This window comes from Crocuta crocuta, unplaced genomic scaffold, assembly GCF_008692635.1.
Source record: "Crocuta crocuta isolate KB4526 unplaced genomic scaffold, BGI_CrCroc_1.0 scaffold107, whole genome shotgun sequence".
In the NCBI taxonomy this organism is placed as follows: domain Eukaryota; kingdom Metazoa; phylum Chordata; class Mammalia; order Carnivora; family Hyaenidae; genus Crocuta; species Crocuta crocuta.
In genome coordinates this window covers 3,118,557-3,141,950 of record NW_027531877.1, presented here as the reverse complement: position 1 = coordinate 3,141,950, position 23,394 = coordinate 3,118,557, and the positions used below count along the sequence as shown (strand labels likewise).

The following is a 23,394-nucleotide window of genomic DNA, read 5'->3' as shown; positions in this document are numbered from 1 at the left end:
AAATAAATAAACTTGAAAAACATTTTATAAACTAATGTTTTATTTGAAGGTTTATGTTTGCAAATTCCCATATTTGAAATATTTTATACTCTATACACACTTTTTAGTGAAAATACTAATTGATACTTATATTACATGAAATACAAAGATACTAGTATTGTCATGTGCTCCATTATTACAGTTATTATTTTGACTTTTGTATGTTTAAGAACAGATTCAGAGACCATTCACATACTTTGTAAGTTTTTAAATGTTAGAAAAAGTTTCATCCATGCATGTATAATTGCAGATAGGAATTTTTATTGATGACAGATGTCATTTTCAGCAGTAAAATGAGGTAACAAATAGAAAAATTTCTGAGCATCCATTAGAATATTCTCTGTTCAATGTGAATTTTTAAAAAGCAAAACTACTTTCTCAGTCCTTGTCAAAATATCATCTGTGCCTTGAAGGGAGATAGTTTAAGTATGTGAGAACTTTTTAGTTCTTAAATTTTTTTCAAATGTTTCTTTATTTTTGAGAGAGAGAGAGAGAGAAAGGGAGACACAGAATCTGAAGCAGGCTCCAGGCTCCGAGCTGTCAGCACAGATCCCCATGTGGGGCTCCAGCTCACAAACTGGGAGATCATGACCTGAGCCAAAGTCAGACGCTTGACTGACTGAGCCACCCAGGCGCCCCAAGGGCTCTTTGGTTTTTAATATATACTCTGTACCTGTGTAGTATACTGTTGATAGCAACTTACCATCACAGTAGGAATTAACAAATTTGGCACAGTTGACTTTTTATAGCAGAAAAGTGGATAACTTGTATTTAAGTTTGACACATCTTTAAGGTATTTTGCCAAAGGATAACCAGTAAATTTCTTTTTTTTTTTTAATGTTTTTTTATTTTTGAGAGAGAAAGAGAGAGAGATAGACAGAGAGGGAGACAAAGAATCCCAAGTAGGCTCCACGCTAGCAGCACAGAGCCTGATGCAGGGCTTGAACTCACGAACAATGAGATCATAACTTGAGCCAAAATCAAATTCAGATGCTTAACCAACTGAACCACCTAGGCACCCCTATAACCAGTAAATTCCTGTATGATACAGAATATGTTATGGTCCCTTTTGATCTCATTACTAAATTTTGAAAGAATGTTAATTAAAGACCTATTTTTGAAGTCTTTAATCACATATGTGTACAGAAGACTGTATAGCTCATAAATACAATTTTAAAAATAATTATAAAGCTAATACCTGTACAACCTACACCAAGGTCTAGAGATAGCAGCACCTCATAAGTTCCTTGTATGTCCTTCAAACACATCCTCTTTTCTCTCTATAGGTAAACACTCTCCTCCCATTTGTGTGACCATTTCCCTGCTTTTAATTATTTATTGCCTTTGTATCCCTAAAATACTGAATTCAGTTTTACCTTTTTGTAGACTTCATGTAAATGAAATCATACTGTATGTATTATTTTGGAATTTTTGTTCATCATAATTTTCACCCAAGTTGTATGTAACAACAGCTCTTTCCAGTGCTTTCTGTTATTTCATTTTATGAGTATCTGCAGTTTATGTATACATTCTCCTGTTGCTGGACCTTTGGGTTGTTTCCAGTGTAGAGATCTTAGAAATAGTGCTTGCTTCAGCAGCACATATACCAGAGATCTTAGAAATAAAATTTCTATAAATATTACTCTATGTGTATTTAGCATACATGTGCAAGAACTTCTCTAGGATAAATTCCTGGGAATGCACTTGCTTGGTAGTGTTGTAGGTGTATATTCAAGTTAACTGGATAATGCCAAACTCTTTTCTACAGGAGTTCTATCAGTTTACATTCCCACTCTAGTGTGTAAGAATTTCTATTACATTACCTCCTACTGGTGCTTGACATTGTCAAATTTTAAAATTTTAGCAATTCTGGTGAATATGTAGTGGGATCTCATGTTTTCTTCCAAGAGAATGCAGCCATTTGTGGGATTATAGGTGATTGTGTTTTTTATGCTTTTTGTATACTTTGTAGTGTATTTATACTTACCCCTTTAGCTACCACTCCATTTCTTTCATTCCTTTTTACAGAAGACTCTTTGCAAAGATTATTTATACTCACCATACCCAGTTTTTCTCTTGATCCCAATTCAGACAGGCTTTTGCCCTTACTACTGACTGAGACTGCACATATCGGAGTTACTGGTGGTCATTTCATTGATCAGTGCTGATCTCATTTGACTTTGTAGTAGCACTTGACACAATTAATCATTCTGTCCTCCTGAAAAATTTTTAATTGGTTTGAAGCTAACTCACATTAACTAAATTAACACCCTAAGTTGATTTTTGTATAGGTTGCTTCTCATTTTGTACAGTATTTGATACTTTGATTACTTCCTCCATCATTTATTCCCCCAAGTTTTATTTTAAATATTTTAAATGTACAGAAAAGTTGAAAGAATTATCCCCATAATGTTTCATTCACTTTTTTCCTGATTATAAAGGCAAGATAAGTTTTGATGATTATAGTATGGTTATATAAGATGTCATTGTGGAACCTGAGTGGAGTGTTTATGGCAATATTCTCTGTATGTATTTCTAACTTCTATATGACTCTAATTTATTTCAAAATAATGAGGTGTCTGGGTGGCTCACTTGGTGCGTGTGACTCTTGATCTTGGGGTCATGAGTTTGAGCCCCACATTGGGGCTAGAGTTTACTTAAAAAAATTATTTCAAAATAAACTTTTTCATAAAGTGTTACACCATACTTTACTCACCGTATTCTAATGAGCTTTTACAATATGCCAAGTACTGTTCTATGCCCTTGAGAATAAGGAGTGACCAAATTGACAAAAGTCCCTATTCTTGTGGAACTTACATTTACTGGAGGCAATAAATATTTATTTACCAATAATAAATAATTATATATTGTGTTGGATAGTATAAATGTTAAGGAGATCCTGTAAAGCAGAGAAGATATATGAGATGATAAGGGTAAAGAACTGGGTTGAAATTTTAGCTATGCTGTCGAGGGTAGCTTAATACCATATTCCAAAAGTGAGGAAAGACCTGAAAGAAGTAAAAAAGCCATGTAGATATTTAGCGAAAGGCTTTCAGAGGCTTTGTTTTTACCTGAAATTACTAACAAAGATCCTGGAGTAGATGAATATTTATAGCGTTTGAGGAATTGTGAAGAAGCTGGTGTGATTAGTATGGTAAGCAGAGAAGTCTAAGAGATGGGATGTGTGGGAGAGGTTGGCAAGAGCAAGCTGAGAGATGAATCAAGAGTTCAGGTTGGAGGTTCCTGGGTGGCTCAGGGAGTTGAGTGTCTGTCTCTTAATTTCGGCTCAGGTCGTGATTCCAGGGTTGTGGGATCAAGCCCTGCTTGATTCCCTCTGTCTCTGTCTCTGTCTCTGCCTCTGCCTGTCTTTCTCTCTCTCACCCTCTCCTCCACTCATGCTTGCTTGCTGTCTCTCTAAAAAAAAAGAAAAAGTAGTTTGAGTGCCATCAGCATATACATGATACTTAAGTTTATGTGACTAGATGAGATCACCAAGAGATTGAGCCTAGATAGAGAAGAAGAAATGTCAATGGATTAAACTCTGGGTTACTCTGATATTTGAGGGTTGCAATTAGAGAAGGAATCAGCAGAGAAGAGACTGAGACTGGGAGTTCTTCCCTTTAGGATCATATCTTTTCTTGGCATGGGGTCTTCTGTGTCCTGGCCCAGGTTTGCCTTATATCTTACCACTTTTCTTCCTACTACTTACAGTTTAAGTAATTCATGCTGTCTTTCCTGGTTCTTTCTACATGTTTTTATATATTTTTTGAAAACACTATTTCTTTCCTCCTTTATCCCATACCTATCTACCACTATATCTTTTAGAATTTACCTCACCTGTCACTTCCTTAATGGTCTGCCAGACATGGGTTAGCTTCTCCATTTGAGAAGCACATGGTACACTGCACATACCCAGCACCACACAAGTCTGTCCACTCTTTCTTGCTCCCTCTGTTATGAGTGCTCATAAGCACTCGCTCTCTTTTTCTATTTTCCCCCTTGGATTGGAATTGCTTACTTACCTGTCTTCTGCAGCAGATTATGATCCTTCAAGATCTATGCCTTAGTTATTATTAAATGTTTACAACTATGCTTAAATATGCTTGGTTGGCACTTAAATAATATTTAATAAATTTGAGAACCAGTACAAAATAATTAACTATAATAGAGAAGGTCCTTAGGCTCAGCCTGTGCTAATAATAGTGAGTGAAACTGGGATGTAGAGCAAGATTTTTGTGAAAAAGGATGTTGTAAAAGCACGAGAGGGAGCGAGAAACACATCGGCAAGTTGGAGGTTACCAATATTTTTGCTGTAGCAGCAAGGAATTTCCAGGTACAGTGGCTTGATTAACTTCTCTTCTGTCTTCATTGAAAAGCTGCCTGTCAGACATAGCATTTTACCAAGCAGGAAGAAACAAGTACAGTAGGTTCATTATTTTGAATGTTTATTTGCTTGAGACTTTTTAATATTTGTTTCTTTTTTCATTTTTTAACAAACTACCCCAGTCTGGCAGGTGTGGGAGTGCTTCAGCTTTCATAGAGATGTGATTAAAGGAACAACTTTAAGTCAGGCCTTCACATTGAGTATGAACATTAAAAGTCATGGAATTGTTATTAACCTTTAGAGGAGCATAACTGGTTAGTAGAAGGGTGGAGACAGATTTAAAAGCCAAAAATGTTTAAGGAATGTAAGGAGTGGAACCTAAAAAAGGTGTTAGGTAGAAATAACATCTCTCTGTTTATAAGTATATTAAATGAATATATGGGATTTTGAGTCACATTTTTAAATATTTTTAAAATTTTGATGAATGTTTAAAGTACTTTTTTCTGTAGCATAACCATAAATATTTATAAGGTAAAACAAATATAACTTCTACATGAAATATCATAATTTATTTTCACTGTGACACAGTTGAGCTACCCTTCAAATGGGAAGTAATATTGATATGGAGCAATCATGTGAAACTCTGTTCAGAAGAAAAAGTCCACGTTTCAAAAGTATTTAATTCTTAATACTGCTGTCTGTAAAGTATTAATTTTAAAAATATTTTCAGATCCAACTAAAGTTCAATTTAGAAATGTAATTTCTATTTTTTGCTCTCAGATGAAGCTTTAAGCATATGTTTCTAATAATTTAGTTAAGATATGCTGAGTTGAATATTTTTAAAGAGAATCTGTTTTGAAAAGATTCCAAAATATTTGTTTGAACAGGCACTCAGCATCTCGATGAAAACTGTCGGAAAAGAAAAACTTTCAGAGTCATTCTGTTCTCAGAGCACCCAAGCCAACTAAACTGGTACAGTTAACACTTTTGTTAGATGCCAGAAGCCAAAAAATGTAGCACTTCCTGGACTGCTTTTCAGCAGGCCTTCAAGCCAATTTAGTGGTTGATATTAATACCATTGAATTTTCAGAGTAAGAAGCTACAATAGTAGAATATTTACACTTCTCTATCACTATCATTCTTGTTAGTCTCTTAGTAATCCTTGATTAGTTGCAATCTCTCCTTTATGTGGCATTAAAGCTGTAGTTCTTTCTTGAACTTTGTGGGATATCATTCTTGCAAAATAAGAAATGAATGTTCTATAGATTGTGACCCCAGGTGTGATTAAACTGTCTCCTGGATGAAAATATTTTTACATTGATTTTTAGTACTACTGACACAGTAGATATGCAAATTATATAGAACACCATAATGCTTTGGGAGGATTGGTAGTTACTTCAGACTACCAAATTTATAAGTGGAGATAGTTTATTCAGCCTATGACCATTTCATTTTCTTTATGTCCCCTTCTGATTTATTGACATCCCTTAGTTCACTTAGTAATGATATGGTTAGTATAAATATAATGTCTTGTTGATCTCCATATCCACGTTATTTGCTCTAGTAAGTGCTCTTCTTTAAGATACTTGATGGATTGAACTGGATAGTACCTGTACTACTTAGGTACTGTAGTGGAGAGTAAATAGCAAAAGGAAGATTAAGAGATTCTGTATACTAACTAGAGAGACAAGATTAAATTTAACATCTATACTACCATTTCTCTAATATCTAGTAGTTGGAAAAAATAGCAGAAACTAAAATTTCAGCCACTTAGTTTTTCAAGTGCTTCCACAAAATCATATTAACTGTCTCCACAAATGACTAACGTAAATTTTAAGCTTCTTTCAGAGCTATAAGTGTAGAAGAGTTATATGGAACCAAAGAAATCTAGATTTTTTTTCCCTTCATTACTTAGATCTGTATGTAATCTGAAATAGCATATTATATGCAGTTTGGGGCACAGTATTATGTGTGACTTTGAGGAACCTGAGAGTCAGTGAAGGAAAGCAGTCCTTTACATTACTGGAAGCTTAGAAAGCAAATGGAGGGAGTTTTGGTAAGGAACTGGCAGAGTTAATGACTGAAAATGATTAAAAACCGGAATCTGCAGTTAATTAGGACACAGTTATGGGAAGGGAGCATAGACACAAAAGCATAATAGGATTTGTTACTGAAATCCAAGAAAAGTAGAATGAGGCAAATATTTCTGGTTTCTTGATGTTCCATTTGACAGTACTTTTGATAGGTTTCAGAGGGAGATGGTTGAGATCACTTATCTATATTTTATTTGTCATAGGAAGTAACTTTGGCCCATAAAGGAGTAGAGACTCTTTAGTAGAAGAACATTTATGTCAATAATTTCTCTGATTTAGTGCCAAAAGCTTTTTGAGAGAATATTGAAAGTTGTATGGACCTAAATTTCATTGTTGAAAACTGACAGCTGCTATATTTCTTTTTAATGATTGGTTAAAGCTCTTTCTTTTATTTCTCCTGTGTTGCTGAATTCCTAAAGATTAGAAAAGAGTGTTTATGGTAGTATTAGGAGACAAAAGCATTATTCTGTGGATTGGATAATGCTTCTTTTGTGACATTTTCTTTTCCCACCAAAAGTGAGAAGTGAATGTCTTGCCGTGGTGCATCCCATTTCTAATGGAGGACAAGAAGTTATTTTCTTCAATGGCTGACTTCCAGAATTTCTGGCTGAATGTACTTTGTCAAGTGTATATTCCCTTCTCTAGGCCTTTTTATATAGAGCCCACAAATATCGTCAATGTGAATGATGTCATTCAGAGGGTTAGTGATCATGCCTCTGCCATGAACAAGAGGATTCATTACTACAGCCGGCTCACCGCTCCTGCAGACAAGGCACTGGTAAGGGGCAAAACATTGCTAATTGTCTAAGGTTACATTGAAATGAACAGTGAACAGCATAAGCCAGGGAAACTCCCAGTGATTGAACTTTTGCTGGCCATATTCCAAGGATGGCATCATGGAAAGTCAAGGTAGTAAATAGTATATGTCTTATATCTCAAGCTAGTTCATTCTTATCTAGTGTAACATAGAGATTTGGAGCAATCTTTCTGTGTTGACAATAGCCTAAGACGTGTGTTGGATTAAATTCTGCTAGTCCCCAATCCTAAGAGCTCTTAGGAAGATAAAGTACTTCTGAAATACTTGAGGTCATTGATTAATAACATAAATAGTAACCAGTTTGGTTAGCCTGTTCATTTTTTTTTTTAACATTTATTTTTGAGACAGAGAGAGACAGAGCACAAGCTGGGGAGGGGCAGAGAGAGAGACACAGAATCTGAAACAGGCTCCAGGCTCTGAACTGTCAGCACAGAGCCCGGTGCGGGGCTCGAACCCACGGACCACGAGATCATGACCTGAGCCGAAGTCAGATGCTCAACCGACTGAGCCACCCAGCCGCCCTTAGCCTGTTCAATTTTTAAGTTTGAAGCTATGAAGGAAAGATTGTTTTTAGAAATTTTCTACAGGAGTGGGAAACTGAAATACATACAAACTTGTATAGCATTTAACTATTTAGCACTGTCCTTTTATAGATAAAATATATGGGTCAAAGAACAAATTCTAAATATTTTAGGCTTGGTTGGCCACATACAGTTACATATTCTTCACTTTTATTTTATGACCATTACAAATATAAAAACCATTCTTAGCAAAAGGACTGTAAAAAATTGGTTTGAAGGCCAGATTTGACCCATGGACTATAGTTGACTCTTGATCTTTTAAAATCTGTATTATTATTTTAGGTAAAAAAGCATATTGGAAGTAATTTGGTTGCTTATAAGAATTATCACATATGAGATATTGAGAAACTTGAAATCTTTTTTTTTTAATGTTTTTTATTTATTTTTGAGAGAGGGAGATAGAGACAGCATAAGCAGGGAGGGTCAGAGAGAGAGGGAAACACAGAATCCAAAGCAGGCTCCAGGCTCTGAGCTAGCTGTCAGCACAGAACCCAGCATGGGGCTCTAACCCACCAGTGGTGAGATCATGACCTGAGCCGAAGTCGGACGTTTAACCGACTGAGCCACCCAGGCGCCCCGAGAAACTTGAAATCTTAAAGAGAAATGGAAACATGCTGGGAGAAAAAATGATTTTTTTAATAGGTTATAATAATAAAAGGAGAAGGAAACCAATATTCTTCAGATGTTTACTAAAAGGCAAGGATTAGTATTGAACATAGATACTTACTAAAGCCTTCTGTCGTATTAACATCTCCTTTTGTATAGCCAAAGTCAGGACTTCCCAAATATTCTGAGTGGTATAATTTTTTCCCCCAATTTTTTTCACTTTTTCCTCCCCCAGGCATTTATATCAGTAGTTATAGTAAAGTCTTACTTCCATAACAGAACTATCTCAGCCCTCTAATGGGGTAGAAAGAATCCAGTATCTCTGGGTCTAATTCAGACCTCCCAGCGGCTCTCCTTGTGAAAGCAAACATCAGAGATACTGACTTGGCCAGTCTAGGCCTGAATGGACATTGTTTGCGTGGAAATTGAATTAGCATTATACACCAAGTTGAATACCTTTTGTTAAGTGACAGTGAAATAACTCTAAGTCAAACTATATAGATAGTGGTCAACAGAGATCTAAAGTTTAAATAGTGTGATATGACCATTTTTAATGAATATATGTATATATCCATGCTCATTTTCTGAGAATTCCAAAATTATTTTTCTTAAAAGATTTTTAAGGGCGAAACAATATGAATCTACAAGTCTCAGGATTTTATATTTCTGAAAATTTTCTCACTTACCTTAATATTTTTATTCTGAAATCAGGAAGGGAAGAAAATCATTTGGCTGCCAACTCCTAGATCCTTGTTAATAAAAGTATGGCCTGCACAGGCCAGCAGTATTGGCATCACTAGAACTTGCTAAAAATGCAGAATCCCATTCTTTACTCCAGACTTCCTGAATCATAATCTGTGTTTAACAATACCCCTGTGTTAATCACAGGAAAATTCAAGTTCTAAAAGCACTGCCCTAGAGTACTGTCAGAGTGTGGGATCCAATTCTCCATTTTTTCTGTAATTCCCAGGAATCTGTAACTTTTTTTTTTGTAATGTTTATTTCTTTTTGAGAGAGAGACAGACAGGCAGACACATAGCGTGAGTCAGGGAGGGGCAGAGAGAAGGAAGACACAGAATCCCACATAGGCTCCTGGCTCCTGGCTCCAGGCTCCAGGCTCTGAGCTGTTAGCACTGAGCCCAGCTCACTGCCTGAACTCATGAGCCACAGATTGTGACCTGAGGTGAAGTCAGGTGCTTATCCGACTGACTGAGTCACGCAGGGGCCCCAAGAATTTGCAACTTCTTAACTTCTCTAGCTCGTAATCCTACCCCCTATAACTTTGATTTTCACTTTTCCTGACCTTTGCTATCATGGTTTATCTCCTGCCTGATGCAGGCATGGTCCTTCCCCTTTTTCCTTTTTATTCCCTTGAAGAAGATAATAGAACTTAGACCCAGGAGGACTGAGGATAAAAGAGAAGGCAAGAAACCCATTTCCATATATGCCTTTTTTTTTTTTTTAAGTAAGCTTAATACTCAGTGCAGAGCCCAATTCAGGGCTTGAACTCATGACCCTGAGATCAAGAGTTGGACAATTAACGGACTGAGCCACGCAGGTGCCCCTCCATATATGTCTTTTTATCTCTAAGAAGTAGTTGTTTCCAAAGCCACACCAGGCATAACATTTGAGACATTCTTTTCCTACAAGATACCACCAGTCATATGCATAGAGAATGACTTGATACTTTCTTTTTGCACTAGTCCATTTCTTGTCTTACTACTGACGCCCAGTGTTCCTTCACGTCCTTGACGTCTTCCCCAACTATTCTAGTCCCCATGAATTTTTTGTCACTCCTGCGATATAGTATCCCATACTTAACTTTTTGTCAGATAGTCTTCTAATTGCTTTATATATCTTCCAGCTGGAATTTAAGCTTCTTAAAGTTGTGGACTGTATTTTTTTTCCTTGAACACTAAACCTAGCACAAAGTTGTAAATTTACATAGTAGGTGCTGAATATAAAAGATTGTTGATTTATGCCAGTCAGCTCCTATGCTTTTAACTACTATACTACTATATATAGGGCTGCATATTCTCAAAGGGCTAGTCTCCAGGAGATGGGCAGAATTCTTCCAGGGTCCTGTAAATGTCCTCCCTCTGTAGGGAGATCGAATTCAGAAAATATGTATAGGGAGCAATGTGGGAGCTATGTATATAGGAAATATATATCTATTCAGTCATTCTGTCTGCTTTCAACCTCTCTTAGCTCCTTCCCTTTTGCTTACATACTCCCATCTTTAAGAATTATTGCTTTGCCTTTCCTTAGGGTGTGTTAGCTCACCTTTTTTTCTTCTGCTTTTTAAATGCTTTGATAAACATTTAAAAGAATGGTCTATATTTATTTTTCCATTCTTTACCTTCTATTGACTCCCAATTCTTTTTTTTCTTTTAATTCAAGGTAGTTAACATATAGTACAGTCTTGGCTTCAGGAGTAGAACTCAGTAATTGATCTCTTACATATGGCACCCAGTGCTCAGACCAACAGGTGCCCTTCTTAATGCCCATCACCCATTCACCCTATCCTCCCACCCACTTCCTCTCCAGCAACCCTCAGTTTCTCTGTATTTAAGAGTCTGTTATGGTTTGCCTCCCTCTGTTTTTATCTTATTTTCCCTTCCCTCCCCCTATGTTTATCTGTTGTGTTTCTCAAATTTCACATAGGAGTAAAATCATATGACATCTGTCTGTCTCTGACTGACTTGCTTCGCTTAGCATAATACCCTCTAGTTCTATCCATGTTGTTGCAAATGGCAAGATTTCATTCTTTTTTTTTTTATCACTGAGTAGTATTCCTATGTGTGTGTGCATATACAACACCTCTTCTTTATCCATTCATCTGTCAATGGACATTTGGGCTCTTTCCATAATTTGGCGCTTGTTGATAGCACTGCTATAAAGGTTGGGGTGTGTATGCCCCTCAAATCAGCATTTTGTATCCTTTGGATAAATACCTAATAGTGCAGTTGCTGGGTCATAGGGCAGTTCTGTTTTTAATTTTTTCGTTCTCAATTCTTTATAGTTTGAGTTCCCTGCCTACCTCTTTGGTGAGACTACCCTCATAGAGGAGTTCCGTGGCCACTTAATTCTTGAAATTCCCCTAACCTAAGGCCCAAATCTCCTCCGTCTACAATTTTTTTAATCTGTCTGTGCTGATTCTTCTTTCTTTCTCATGAAAAGGAAAAGGAAAATATTTTGGCAGTTGCGTATTTTAAGAATTCATTCTCATTTCACATAAATACTTTATTCTTTAAACTCTTGTTCCTTTAGATCTACTCCATTTGGAAAGGATTTTTTATGTTAATAAATCAGGAATATGTGTTTATTTGTTTATGATATTTAGAAATGTGTCTAAAGTCAGATAATCTGATGTATAGGAAATAACCTGTTTGGCACATTTACAGGTTTAACATTTCTCTGTGTTTCTCCTTCTACTAGATTGCTCCAGATCATGTGGTTCCAGCTCCAGAAGAGTGCTACGTATATAGTCCATTGGGTTCTGCTTATAAACTTCAAAGTTACACTGAAGGACATGGTAAAAACACCAGTTTAGTAACCATGTGAGTAAAATTACTTTTTTTGGAGCATTACTTAAATATAAATAAATCAAAACTACTGGTTATTTTAATTTTTGTCTTAATTAAGATGTTTGAAAAGTCAAACTCCAAAATTTTTACTGCTATTACTCTGTGTTTTCAGTTTTATGATTTGGAATACCATGATGGGAACATCTATACTAAGTATTCCTTGGGGCATAAAACAGGTAATAAATCTACATAAAATTTATTAAGCTAGGTAATTATGTTTCATTTTACATTAATTATCAGGTTTTTATCGTTGTTTAAGGTAACAGAATATGGTTGCATATGAATTTATTCTCACATGATGACTTATGTTGTTCTTTTTGTTTTTAAACAGGCTGGCTTTACTACTGGAATGTGTGTCATCATGCTGATGGGCATTTTAACACTTTACTGCTGCTACAGAGCCGTGAAATCACGAGCTATGATATGTAAGAGTTTGCCACAGTGAAAATAAAATAGCTATTTGGGTATTAATAAGTATTTCCTGTTGAAGTAGATCACTAATGTGTACATTTCATATGTGTGTTAACTATTTTGTGCCTAAAGATTTACTTTTCTGATTCATATCATTCAGCTGAACTGATAGGTCAATAATTAGTGACTGCCTTTGAAATTCAGAGAGATTTGTAATTCTTTGCACAAGGCATTTATTTTGGTGCCAGTTTCCTCATAAGAATAATTTTAAAGATCATCTTTTAAAAATAAAGTCTTTTCCAGAACTAAATTGAGAATTCTGTGTTTCTTATCAGTTAATGGTGACTTTTGATCCATCTCTACCAAGAGATCTAAATGTTGGAATTTCCTAAAAATAGAAAATGTAACTGAAAAAATATGAAAATATGAACAATGTGTCCTTTGTAGTGAATTTGCAAAGTTTACTTAAATGTTGCCTCTATTCATCTCTATAAATTCTGGATCAGAGAAATACCATTTTAGATTGTTATAGTTTAGGACTTAAATAGACATACATTTTTTCAGTGAGTCTTAGCAATTTGAAATCAAGAGACCAGATTTTGCCTTCAGTTTTTTTGTTTTTTTTTTAGGGGGGGTAGTTTCTTAAGCAGTGGTATATTTTCTCATAATTGTATTATTTATTTATATCCTATTCCCATTTATCCACAAGTCCCTTGGTTCTTATAGATCTGCTAAGTGCTATATATGATGTAGGCATTAGCCTGTTAGCTATTATTTCATGTCAGTTTCTTTTCCATTCAACATTTTAATGGCTTTCATATATGAGTTTGTTTATATCTGCCTGTCTTTTCCATTGTAATTTCTTTCTTCATTTGATAGAGGAGGATAACCTTTCAGGGTCTGTTTTTACATTGTCTTCTAACTTTTCTATTATTTTATTTTTGAATTCTTAGCTCTGTTATCTGAAGTTGTCATGTGGTATAAAGTATGACTCAGGAAAACTTTCTTCCATATTGTTATATAAGTATGCCAAATATTACTGGATAATATCTTCTGACTCTGATTATTTTGTATAGCCTTGATTTATCATTTGTTTTTATCAATTATATAATATACTATAACCTATTTCTTATATTATCTATATTGTTTCATTGACCTTTATTTCTTTTTTATGTGTTTGTTCCATGTTTCTTTTAGTTTTTGTATGTTTTTATTTATTTTTGAGAGAGTGAGAGACAGAGCGTGAGCAGAGGAAGGACAGAAAGGGAGACACAGAATGCAAAGGAGGCACCAGGCTCTAAGTTGTCAGCACAGAGCGTGACATGGGGCTCATACTTGTGAACTGCAAGGTCATGACCTGAGCCGAAGTTGGATGCTCAACCAACTGAGCCACCCAGGCGCCCCTTAATTTTTTTTTTTGATGTTTGTTTATTTTTGAGAGAGAGTGGGAGAGAGAGTACACGTGAGCAGGGGAAGGGCAGAGAGGAGACAGAGGATCCAAAGTGGGCTCTGCACTGACAGCACAGAGCTCAGTATGGGGCTCAAACTCACAAACTGTGAGATCATGACCTGCACTGAAGTTGGATGCTTAACTGGCTGAACCATTGAGGCTCCCCTGTTCTGTAACATTTTAATAATATCTAATATCTGGTGGTGGAATATTCTATATTTTGTTAAATATTTTTAGTTAATTGGGGGAACACAAATTATGATTATGGGATATATGATTAACATCTAATTTTATTCTTTCTCTTATTTTTATCTAGCATCAGTGGATACCACTACCTGGGAATATCCAGATGTCTGCAGATATTATTTTGGCTCCTTTGGACAGTGGTCAAGTCTCCTTTTCTCCTTGGTGTCTCTTATTGGAGCAATGATAGTTTATTGGGTGCTTATGTCTAATTTTCTTTTTAATACTGGAAAGTTTATTTTTAGTAAGTATCTATATCTTTAATAGTAGTTACTTTTAGGTACAGTAACTGCTGAAATGTTTGAGTTTCAGCCTTAAATTTTGGATTTGAGATAAATAAAGCAAAAAGTCATTTTGTAATTCTGAAAAATATAGTTGATTCAGTTTGTTTTAATATCACAGATATGCTTTTTATCCATTTATGAACTGTATATGTATTTATGCTTTATATGTAAAAAGGATAAGAGGTCTTTTTGCCCCTTAGGAACAAATTTTTCCCCCTGCGGAGCAATATTTTATCCACTGAAAAAAACATGATCTATGTTTATACCTACCCTGCACTCCAATTAATTACTATTATATATACAATTCTCTTTTTTACATAGAATTTAAATTAATAGAAACACATAAATCTTAGTCATAATATCCATGTAACCCACACCCCTTTCATGAAACCTTTCCATTTTCCCAGAAAGTAATAGTATATACATGTATTATTTTAGACTTGTAGTTTTATTTTACTTTATTTTTTCTTAAATAGTTTATTGTCAAGTTGGTTTCCGTATAACACCCAGTGCTCATCCCAACAAGTGCCCTCCCCCATGCCCATCATCCCCATAATATATTTTTTAATTATGAAAATTCAAGTTATTTGTTGCTATTATAAAAGAACCTAATTAATTTTTGATATTTATCTTGAATCTAGCAGATGTATTGAACTCTTATTGATGCTAATTTTGTAGATTCACTTTGGATTTTTTGTTTAGATAGTTAACCTCATCCATGAGTAATGAAAGCTTCCTGTCCATTTATTACTTTCTAAGTAATTCCTGTGTGTATACATACATTTGTAATTATATATGTTATACTCTTCTATTTATATATGTGTGTACATACAAACACATACAACATATAAATGTTTACATATATATATACATATATAGGCATGTTTATCTTTTTTAAGGAATAAAGTTGTGTAGATACAGTACTGGTAGATCTCCTTATATTGTTCCTGTGGAAATCTTTCTGATGTTTGACCATTAAATACTATGTTTGCTGTGGGATATTGGTTATACCCTTTAGCAATTTAAAGGTATTCCTGCCTATTATTTTCTTAAGCAGTGTTATTCATGTGTGTTGGATTTTATCGGACACTTAATAATCTTGAGATGATCATAAAACTCTTCTTTAAATTGTTAATATGGTGAATTAAATGAATACATTTTGTAGCATTTAAGTCATTCTTATATTCTGTAATAAACTTAGTTTAGCAGTTATGATGTATATTTTTTAATTGCTTACTGGATTCAGTTTACTTTTGAGAGGAGTGGAGCTACTGTTTTATTTAGGACCTTTGTTTCTTTTCAAAAGAGATTATCCAGTGTGTGTGTATACGTATTTTTTTTCCCCTCTCTTACACTGTCCTTGTTGAACCTTATGGTTGCTGTAACAAATTACTGTGAACTCTTTGGCTTAAAACAAGAGAAATTCATTCTCTCAGAGTCCTGGTAACCAGAAGTCCAAAATTGAAGTGTCACTAGGGCTCTATTCCTTCTGAAGCCTTTAGGGAAAACTCCTTCCTTGCCTCTTCCTAGCTTCTGATGATTGATTGCTGGCAGCCTTGGTATTCTTTGGCTTATAGGCTGCATCACCCAATTTCTGCCTCTGTCGTCACATGGTCATCTCCCATAAATGTGTCTTTGTACAGATTTCTCTCTCCTTATTAAAAGTACCAGTGATTGGCGTGCCTGAGTGGCTCAGTCAGCTAAGTATCTGACTTCAGCTCAGGTCATGATTTCAAGGTTCGTGAGTTCGAGCCCCACATCAGGCTCTGTGCTGACAGCTCAGAGCCTAGAGCCTGCTTCAGATTCTATGTCTCCCTCTCTCTGACCCTCCCCTGCTCACACTCTGTCTTTCTCGGTCTCTAAAATAAATAAACATTAAAAAAATTTTTTTGAAGATATCAGTCATTGAATTTATGGCACACCCTAACCAATATGACCTTATCACTTGATTATATCTGCGAAGACCCTGTTTCCAAATAAGGTCACATTCTGAGGTTTCTATGGGCATGGATTTGAGGGGATACTATTCAACCTAGTATACTCGGTATCAAGGTTTTACTAGCCTTATTTAAGTCTTTGGCATCAGGATGTATATAAAGATTGATAACTTCCAGTCTTATCACTAATAACCCTTGAAGATACCATAAAAATCTAGAACACTGAACTCTTCCTTTTATCTTGAGAAGCATACAGTGGAGGTGAAGATGAATAATTCACACTTACCTTATGACCTGAAAATATAATCTAACATTTTTTATCATCTAACCCACATCAGACACTTTTTTTAATGCTTCCTAAGATTATAAAAGATTACCATCAAACAGAATAAAGTAACAAGAAAACACATTCTTTACTCATTCTCTCATTAACTATAAAATAATACGAATGCTCAGATATCTGCATATGCTTTTTACTTTGCTACTTCCTCCAGTATAACTAAGTGGTTCTTGTGAGCAGGAATTACTATATAACTTTCAGTCTATAAAAGCATGTAGTATACTTTTTAAAAACTTTAAATGATTTTCCAGATAGGCTTGGCTATTATGAGTGTTGGTTTTCCCCTTCTGCAAACTTTAGAACTTTATAGAAGATACAACTATACTTACATATAAATTAGCATGAGTATAATAAAACAATTGTACAGTTTATCTTGATTCCAGGGTTTAACTAAATTTTGCCTTGTGGCTAGATTTTTTTTAAAAAATCTTCAATCATGAGAAAATTTTCCATAGTGGGAACTATGAAGCCAATGACATCATTCCTGTAAGTACATAAAGCTGACAAAGGCAAAGCTGTGTTAACAATGAAGCAGTCTTGGTTCCTTGTACTAGGTGCTATTACCCCATGTTAAATCTTAGAAGATTTTTATAGATCAAAGATTTTAGAGGATAATTGGTTTAACATCTTTTATTTGGTTTTAAAATGTATTTTTTCTTTAATTTTTAGATTTTATTCATCACATTAATGAGACAGATGCTGTACTAAGTACCAATGATAGCAACCCGGGTAAGTAGTTTAGAATTTAAAGCTTAGCTTGTTTTTGTTTTGTTTTGTTTTGTTTTTAATGTCTATTTATTTCTGAGAGAGAGAGAGAGGAAAAGAGAGGGAAAGCGCATGCACAAATGAGGGAGGGGCAGAGAAAAAAGGGGACAGATGATCTGAAGTGGCTCCAAGCTGACAGCAGAGAGCCCAATGTAGTGCTCAAACTCATGAACCACCAGATCATGACTTGAGCATAACCAGCTGCCACTCATGTGCCCCTGTTTGGTTTTTTTTTTTTAAGTTTATTTATTTACTTTTAGAGAGTGAGAGAGAATGGGAGAAGAGGAGAGAGAATCCCAACTTGGGGCTTGAGATCACCACCATGAGATCATAACCTGAGCCAATATCAAGAGTCAAATGCTTAACTGACTGAGCTACCCAGGCACCCCTTAACTTGTTTACTTTTTGTTTGTTTGTTTTAATTTTCCACTTCGCTTCAAAAAGGATGTAAGGTAGAACTTACTGCCTGATCTTAGGCAAATAATTAGCACAATATCATCATTATGTTAACTGAGCCACTATTAAATTTTCGGCAACTGGTGTTTACAAAAAAAACAAACTACATTAGAGATTGTGTTAATGTAAGCTAAACAAGATTGAGTTCATATTATACAATTCACAGTTGTAAGTCACATCTGTAGAATCCATGTTTGCCTATAAATAGTCAATACATTGGGGGTTTTTTGTTTTTTTTTTTTTATATTTTTATTTCTAGGAGAGAGAGAGAGAGACAGCGTGAGCAGGGGAGGGTCAGAGAGAGAGGGAGATACAGACTCTGAAATAAGATCCAGGCCCTGAGCTGGCAGTCAGCACAGAGCCTGACGCGGGGCTCAAACCCATGTACCTCGAGATCATGACCTAAGTGAAAGTCGGACGCTTAACTGACTAAGCCACCCAGGCACCCCAGTCAATATATGTTTTTAAGAGCCTCTCTCTCTGCTAATTGTTTCAGAAGTCTAAAAGCATAGTTCTTAGTTAACTTTTTTAGACGTTTATTGTATTAGTTACTAATATTTAAGATACACGATCTGTATCCTACAGAATAATTACTTTCCTAATAACAAAGGTTAGTAAATACAGAAAAATAAATTGAAGGCTTGTCAAAAAAAATCTTAATTTCTTAGTAAATTTCCTTCAACTAATTTATCTGTCAAAAATAAACCTTTGTAGCATGTCAGTTTATCCACCATGGCAGTCACAGAGAAAGTGAATATCAAACCTAATATAACCTTATTAACAGTCCCACTGTTAACCTTGTACATCGCCTAAGGCTTTTATGTATTTAGATTTCAGAGATACCAGATTGATATAATTGTGTATTGATTTTGAGAGAGAGTGAGAGGAGAGGAAGGAGGAGAGTATCCTAAGCAAACTCTGTGCTGTCAGCACGGAGCTCGAACTCACAAACTATGGGATCATGACCTAAGCAAAAATCAAGAGATGGATGCTCAACTGACTGAGCCACCCAGGAGCCCCCAAACTGATATCATTTTGTTGGACGAATGCATTGATCACTGACAAGACAGTTCATTCAATATATATTTATTAAGCCTATTATGTGTCAGGAACTGTTTTAGACTCCAAAGATGTAGAGAACAGGCAAAACTCTCTCATGAAGCAACCATTTCAATGTTTATTATTCAGTGTCTTACTTTGCTCTTTAATTAAACCTACTAACCTGTCTTTTGTTAACACTAGCAAATGAGTGAGGGAATTATGAGCTGTTCTGTGGACACGCACACACACCTTTGAATAATTATCCTAAAATATTTTGGTATAATTTTAAAATCTCTTCATAAATACCATGATTATACTGATGATTTGGAGAGCACCATCAGCAAAGTCAGTTTATTTTGCACAGTGGTATGTTGATACTAGCATTTCCTGATTCTTGTATTAAATAGTAAGAGTATGAAACAGTCCATCTCAGTTAATATAAAATTATAGCTGGCATTTACTGAATACTTACTATGTGCAGGCATTATTCAAAATGTAGTACAGCACCTCTTCACTTCACTCTCTAGATGCAAAAGCCGAGGAAGGTACAGAGAGGCTAATGACTTGCCCAAGGTTACCTAAGTATTAAGTGACAGAGTCCAGGTTCATTATTTAGTCATTTTATCTCCATAGCCTGTGCTTTTTACCACTGTAATTAATAGCACAAGAAAAATTCAAGTTAATTTACTTCTGCCCAGCCATAGAAGAAAAAAGTACATGTAAAATGCTGACTATGCTGGGACACCAGGTGCCTTAGCAGTTGAGCATCCAACTTTGACTCAGGTCATGATATCATGGTTCATGAGTTTGAACCCCTGGGCTCCTTACTGTCAGCACAGAGTCTGCCTCAGATCCTTCCCCANCCCCCTCAAAAATAAAATAAACATTTAAAAAAAAAAAGGTATGTTAAAAAATAAAATAAAATGCTGACTAAGCGAGAAAATTAAGTGTTTGGCTTTGTGGCATGCCAAGTAATGGATAGAGAATAAAATTAAAAACAGAACTTAAAATGAATATATTGTTTTCTCTTTGACTAGTAATGAATATGATTGTTGCTCAGTAGGTGTATTTTTCACCAGCATTAAGAGTTCTTTTAAAAGAACTGATTATTAGGAAAAGTACTATTGTGAAATTAAAAACACAGAATGATTTGTATTGTCTTGTGTCTCCTTAACAAAAGAAACTGCCATTTGAAGATCATTGTTAGGAAAGATGTGTTACTCAATTCCAACTTCTCTGGATATCATCTAGGCTCTTAGGCTACTATAAAATGTGATAAACTAATAGGAGAATTATCCCAGATTGCTGGAATTCAAGATTCTTAAGCTATAAGCAACAATTTGGTTTTGGCAATACTGCTGAGTCAACTGTTTCAGTGATGTCCACTTTTTATTCCAAACCCACAGATTTTGTTAAAAGAAACCTGCTCTTTGGCCTTTTTGTGGGTTATTAACATAAAAGTAACAAACAATCACCCTGAATATTTCTTACATCATTGGATAAATAAAATCAAATACCATTCAGCAAAAGACTTTTTCTCTGGCATTGGAACCAAGGATAGTTAGTGGGATATTTTATAGCTTCTCATAAAAATTAAGGATATAACTCAGAATTTTCTAAAATTCTGCCACCTTTAATTGTTTGCAGATAAAAGATTCCTATATGTCTAAGTATAAATCTCTATTTTTTTCCAGAAAGGGGAAACTTAATATTCATGATACAAGTTGAGGTTGGTAGAGCATGTGTCAGTCTTTGGGATAGTCATTTTCTCTTCTTTGTCATCTTCTCTAATCTGATGCTTTCCTGTTGCAGTGATTTGTCCAAGTGCTGGGAGTGGTGGCCATCCTGACAATGGCTCTATGATTTTCTATGCCAATGACACGGGACTGCAACAGTTTGAAAAGTGGTGGAATAAGTCTAAGACAGTGCCCTTTTACCTCATAGGGCTCCTGCTGCCACTGCTCAATTTCAAATCTCCTTCATTTTTTTCAAAATTTAATATCCTAGGTAAGCCAATGCACTGTGTTATAGAGCTTCTATGTAGTAGAGTACATGCTGGATTCTGTGGATATGGTCTGGCTGGGGAGTTACCTACCAGGCCTGTTCATCTATGTTTAATTTGTTCACTCATATGTTACCCTCCTTTTTGGTTTTCTTTGTGGGGTTTGGCACAGAGTAAAACGTAGATGACCATTTCAAGTCCAAGTCCTTTTTTTTAAAAGATGAGTTATTGGACTTTCCATTCTATCCTTGCTGAACCACTACCCCTCATTTCCTCTGTGGGTACAACTAGAGGAAACATTAAGATTTCAGGAGGAGAGATCCATATTGGATATTGGATCCAATCCTAAGGATTGGAATCATTAGAACTTACTAAGGGAGATTATGAAATGCTTTTTTCCTGCAGTTTCTATTTAAGAGTATAGCACAGAATTAACACCTTTCAACCTGGGATATCATTTTTTATCTAACTCAACCTACCCAGATTTATTCTGATTTTGCTCTTCTCCTCAGTGCTTTCTCTTTACTAGAACACTCTTGCCTCCATAAAGGAAAAGACTTCTTACTGTGAGCCCTATTTTACAGAAATTTCTGAAATCACTGAAGAAATTTTAGCATCGTAAAAGGAATGTTTTTGCTTTTTTTTTTTTTTTTTGCAACACTGAGCTTTCAGATGGCAAAAAGGAACCCCCAATGAAAACTTAGATCTGGTTAGCTAAAGACAAGGATAACATTCATAAAATATTGATAACCCCAAGTAAACCATAGGATTTCACCTCCTCCCTATATATATGATCTCCTGGTAGACCCTAGTGTATAAAATAATTAGATTACTTATCACATCAAGGAGCTAGCTTTTTGGGTTTCAGAAGACCAAAGTAGGAGGTAAGGATATTCTTCTATTCCTCTCTGTCTCACAATAGGATTCACTGCAAGACTGCCACAGACACCCACAGAGAATGAAAAGTTGTGGTTATGTAAGCTTTGGCCTCTTGTTTTTATTCTTTCTGAATCAGCTAATCTGCAAACCCACAGTAGCTCGTTTGTGGTTTCCTGATTTGCTTGCCGACTTTCCTATGGAACAGATCTTTAAAAGCTAGCATATAAACTTAATAGAAATATTTTCTGAAACATCACCACATTTGTAACCAGGTTGATTATTTTCTACTTCCCTAAGGGTATTTTGCTTTTACCCGTTTTCTTGGTACTCTCTCTTTCTTTTACAACTATAGCGTCTTTACAGAAATTTGGATTTAATTCTTCTAAGAAACCTACTTGGATTTCCTGACTCTACTCCGTAATGACTGGACTTAATTCCTTAAAGGAATAATTCTCTAACTTCTAGGTTATTAACATCTGTGAATGCCCAATTCACCCTGTGTATAAATACCTATGAATAGAATCTGTAATCTTTTCACCTAATGGATAGTACTACCCAGTTAAAACCTTATCTAGATACTAGATCAGAGGGTTCATGGATTATTTGGTTTATCAGCTTTCTCAAATAGGTTTATAATCCACAGTCACTTCTTTTCTTTCTCTACTTTCTTCCCATTTTTCAGTAAATACTGTGACAGACTTTTCCAGCTCATTGACCATCTTTGATATTTCTAATACAAAGAATAAGGGTCAGTTTGATGTTGGTTTTTTAACCATACAGTTTTGTAATGAATTCTTTGCTTGTATCCTCCACTTAACTCAGCTCACAAATAAATTAGACAGTTTGCCTTCTTCAGTATATGAGCTACCTTCATCTAGTTCTTAGGCCCACCACATAGTGTTTTGCTTTGTTTTCTGAAAACTCACATAGCTTGTGTCCTGTGTTTTAGTGGGTATAATCCATGAAGGTAATAGTTTTCCAAACTTTGCTGAAAATATAGAAACAAAGCTTAATTTTAAAATAGTCTGTAAAATACACAAAAATGATAAATGGTTTCTGCTGTAAAATACACAAAAATGATACACGGTTTCTGGATTTATTTCTCACAGGCACAGTATCTGTTCTCTATTTGATTTTCCTTGTCACCCTGAAGGCCATTCGCTTGGGATTTCACTTGGAATTTCATTGGTTTATGCAAACAGAATATTTTGTACCAGGTGAGCTGTTTTGGCCAAATAAAGAATCAGTACATTTAAAAAAATGTGATCTTTTAGTTAACTATTATAAAGTACTGCTGTTATAAAACAAATAATGGTATTTTTTGGATGGGCACTTTTTATTAATGCTTAATTAAGCTAAAAACAGGAATACAGTTGAAATTTCTCTGCTTTTCTTTCAGTTAGGAGTATCCAGGGCCTGTTGTCATTTCTGCTTTAGAATTGAAGTTCCTTGAAGTTACAATGCAATTGAAAAATCAGGAACTCATTTTCTAGGCTTTCCTGTGAAAATAGACCCTTAGAATCTCAGAGACTTAGAACC

General features: G+C 35.2%; 1 protein-coding gene across 3 annotated transcripts in view; it reads left to right on the top strand.

Moving 5' to 3' along the window:
- The window catches only part of SLC38A9 (solute carrier family 38 member 9), a 78,807-nt gene that overhangs the window by 23,737 nt on the left and 31,676 nt on the right, over nucleotides 1-23,394 (top strand). For 2 of the 3 annotated variants that reach the window (XM_077773000.1, XM_077772999.1), the window contains 8 exons: nucleotides 7,102-7,234; nucleotides 11,899-12,020; nucleotides 12,160-12,223; nucleotides 12,379-12,472; nucleotides 14,225-14,395; nucleotides 17,382-17,441; nucleotides 20,787-20,981; nucleotides 22,965-23,072. In XM_077773000.1, coding sequence (XP_077629126.1) covers nucleotides 7,102-7,234; nucleotides 11,899-12,020; nucleotides 12,160-12,223; nucleotides 12,379-12,472; nucleotides 14,225-14,395; nucleotides 17,382-17,441; nucleotides 20,787-20,981; nucleotides 22,965-23,072 — 947 coding nt within the window. Of the gene's footprint in view, nucleotides 1-5,261; nucleotides 5,336-7,101; nucleotides 7,235-11,898; nucleotides 12,021-12,159; nucleotides 12,224-12,378; nucleotides 12,473-14,224; nucleotides 14,396-17,381; nucleotides 17,442-20,786; nucleotides 20,982-22,964; nucleotides 23,073-23,394 lie in introns of those variants that run through there. The other variant, XM_077773001.1, reaches the window with a different exon arrangement.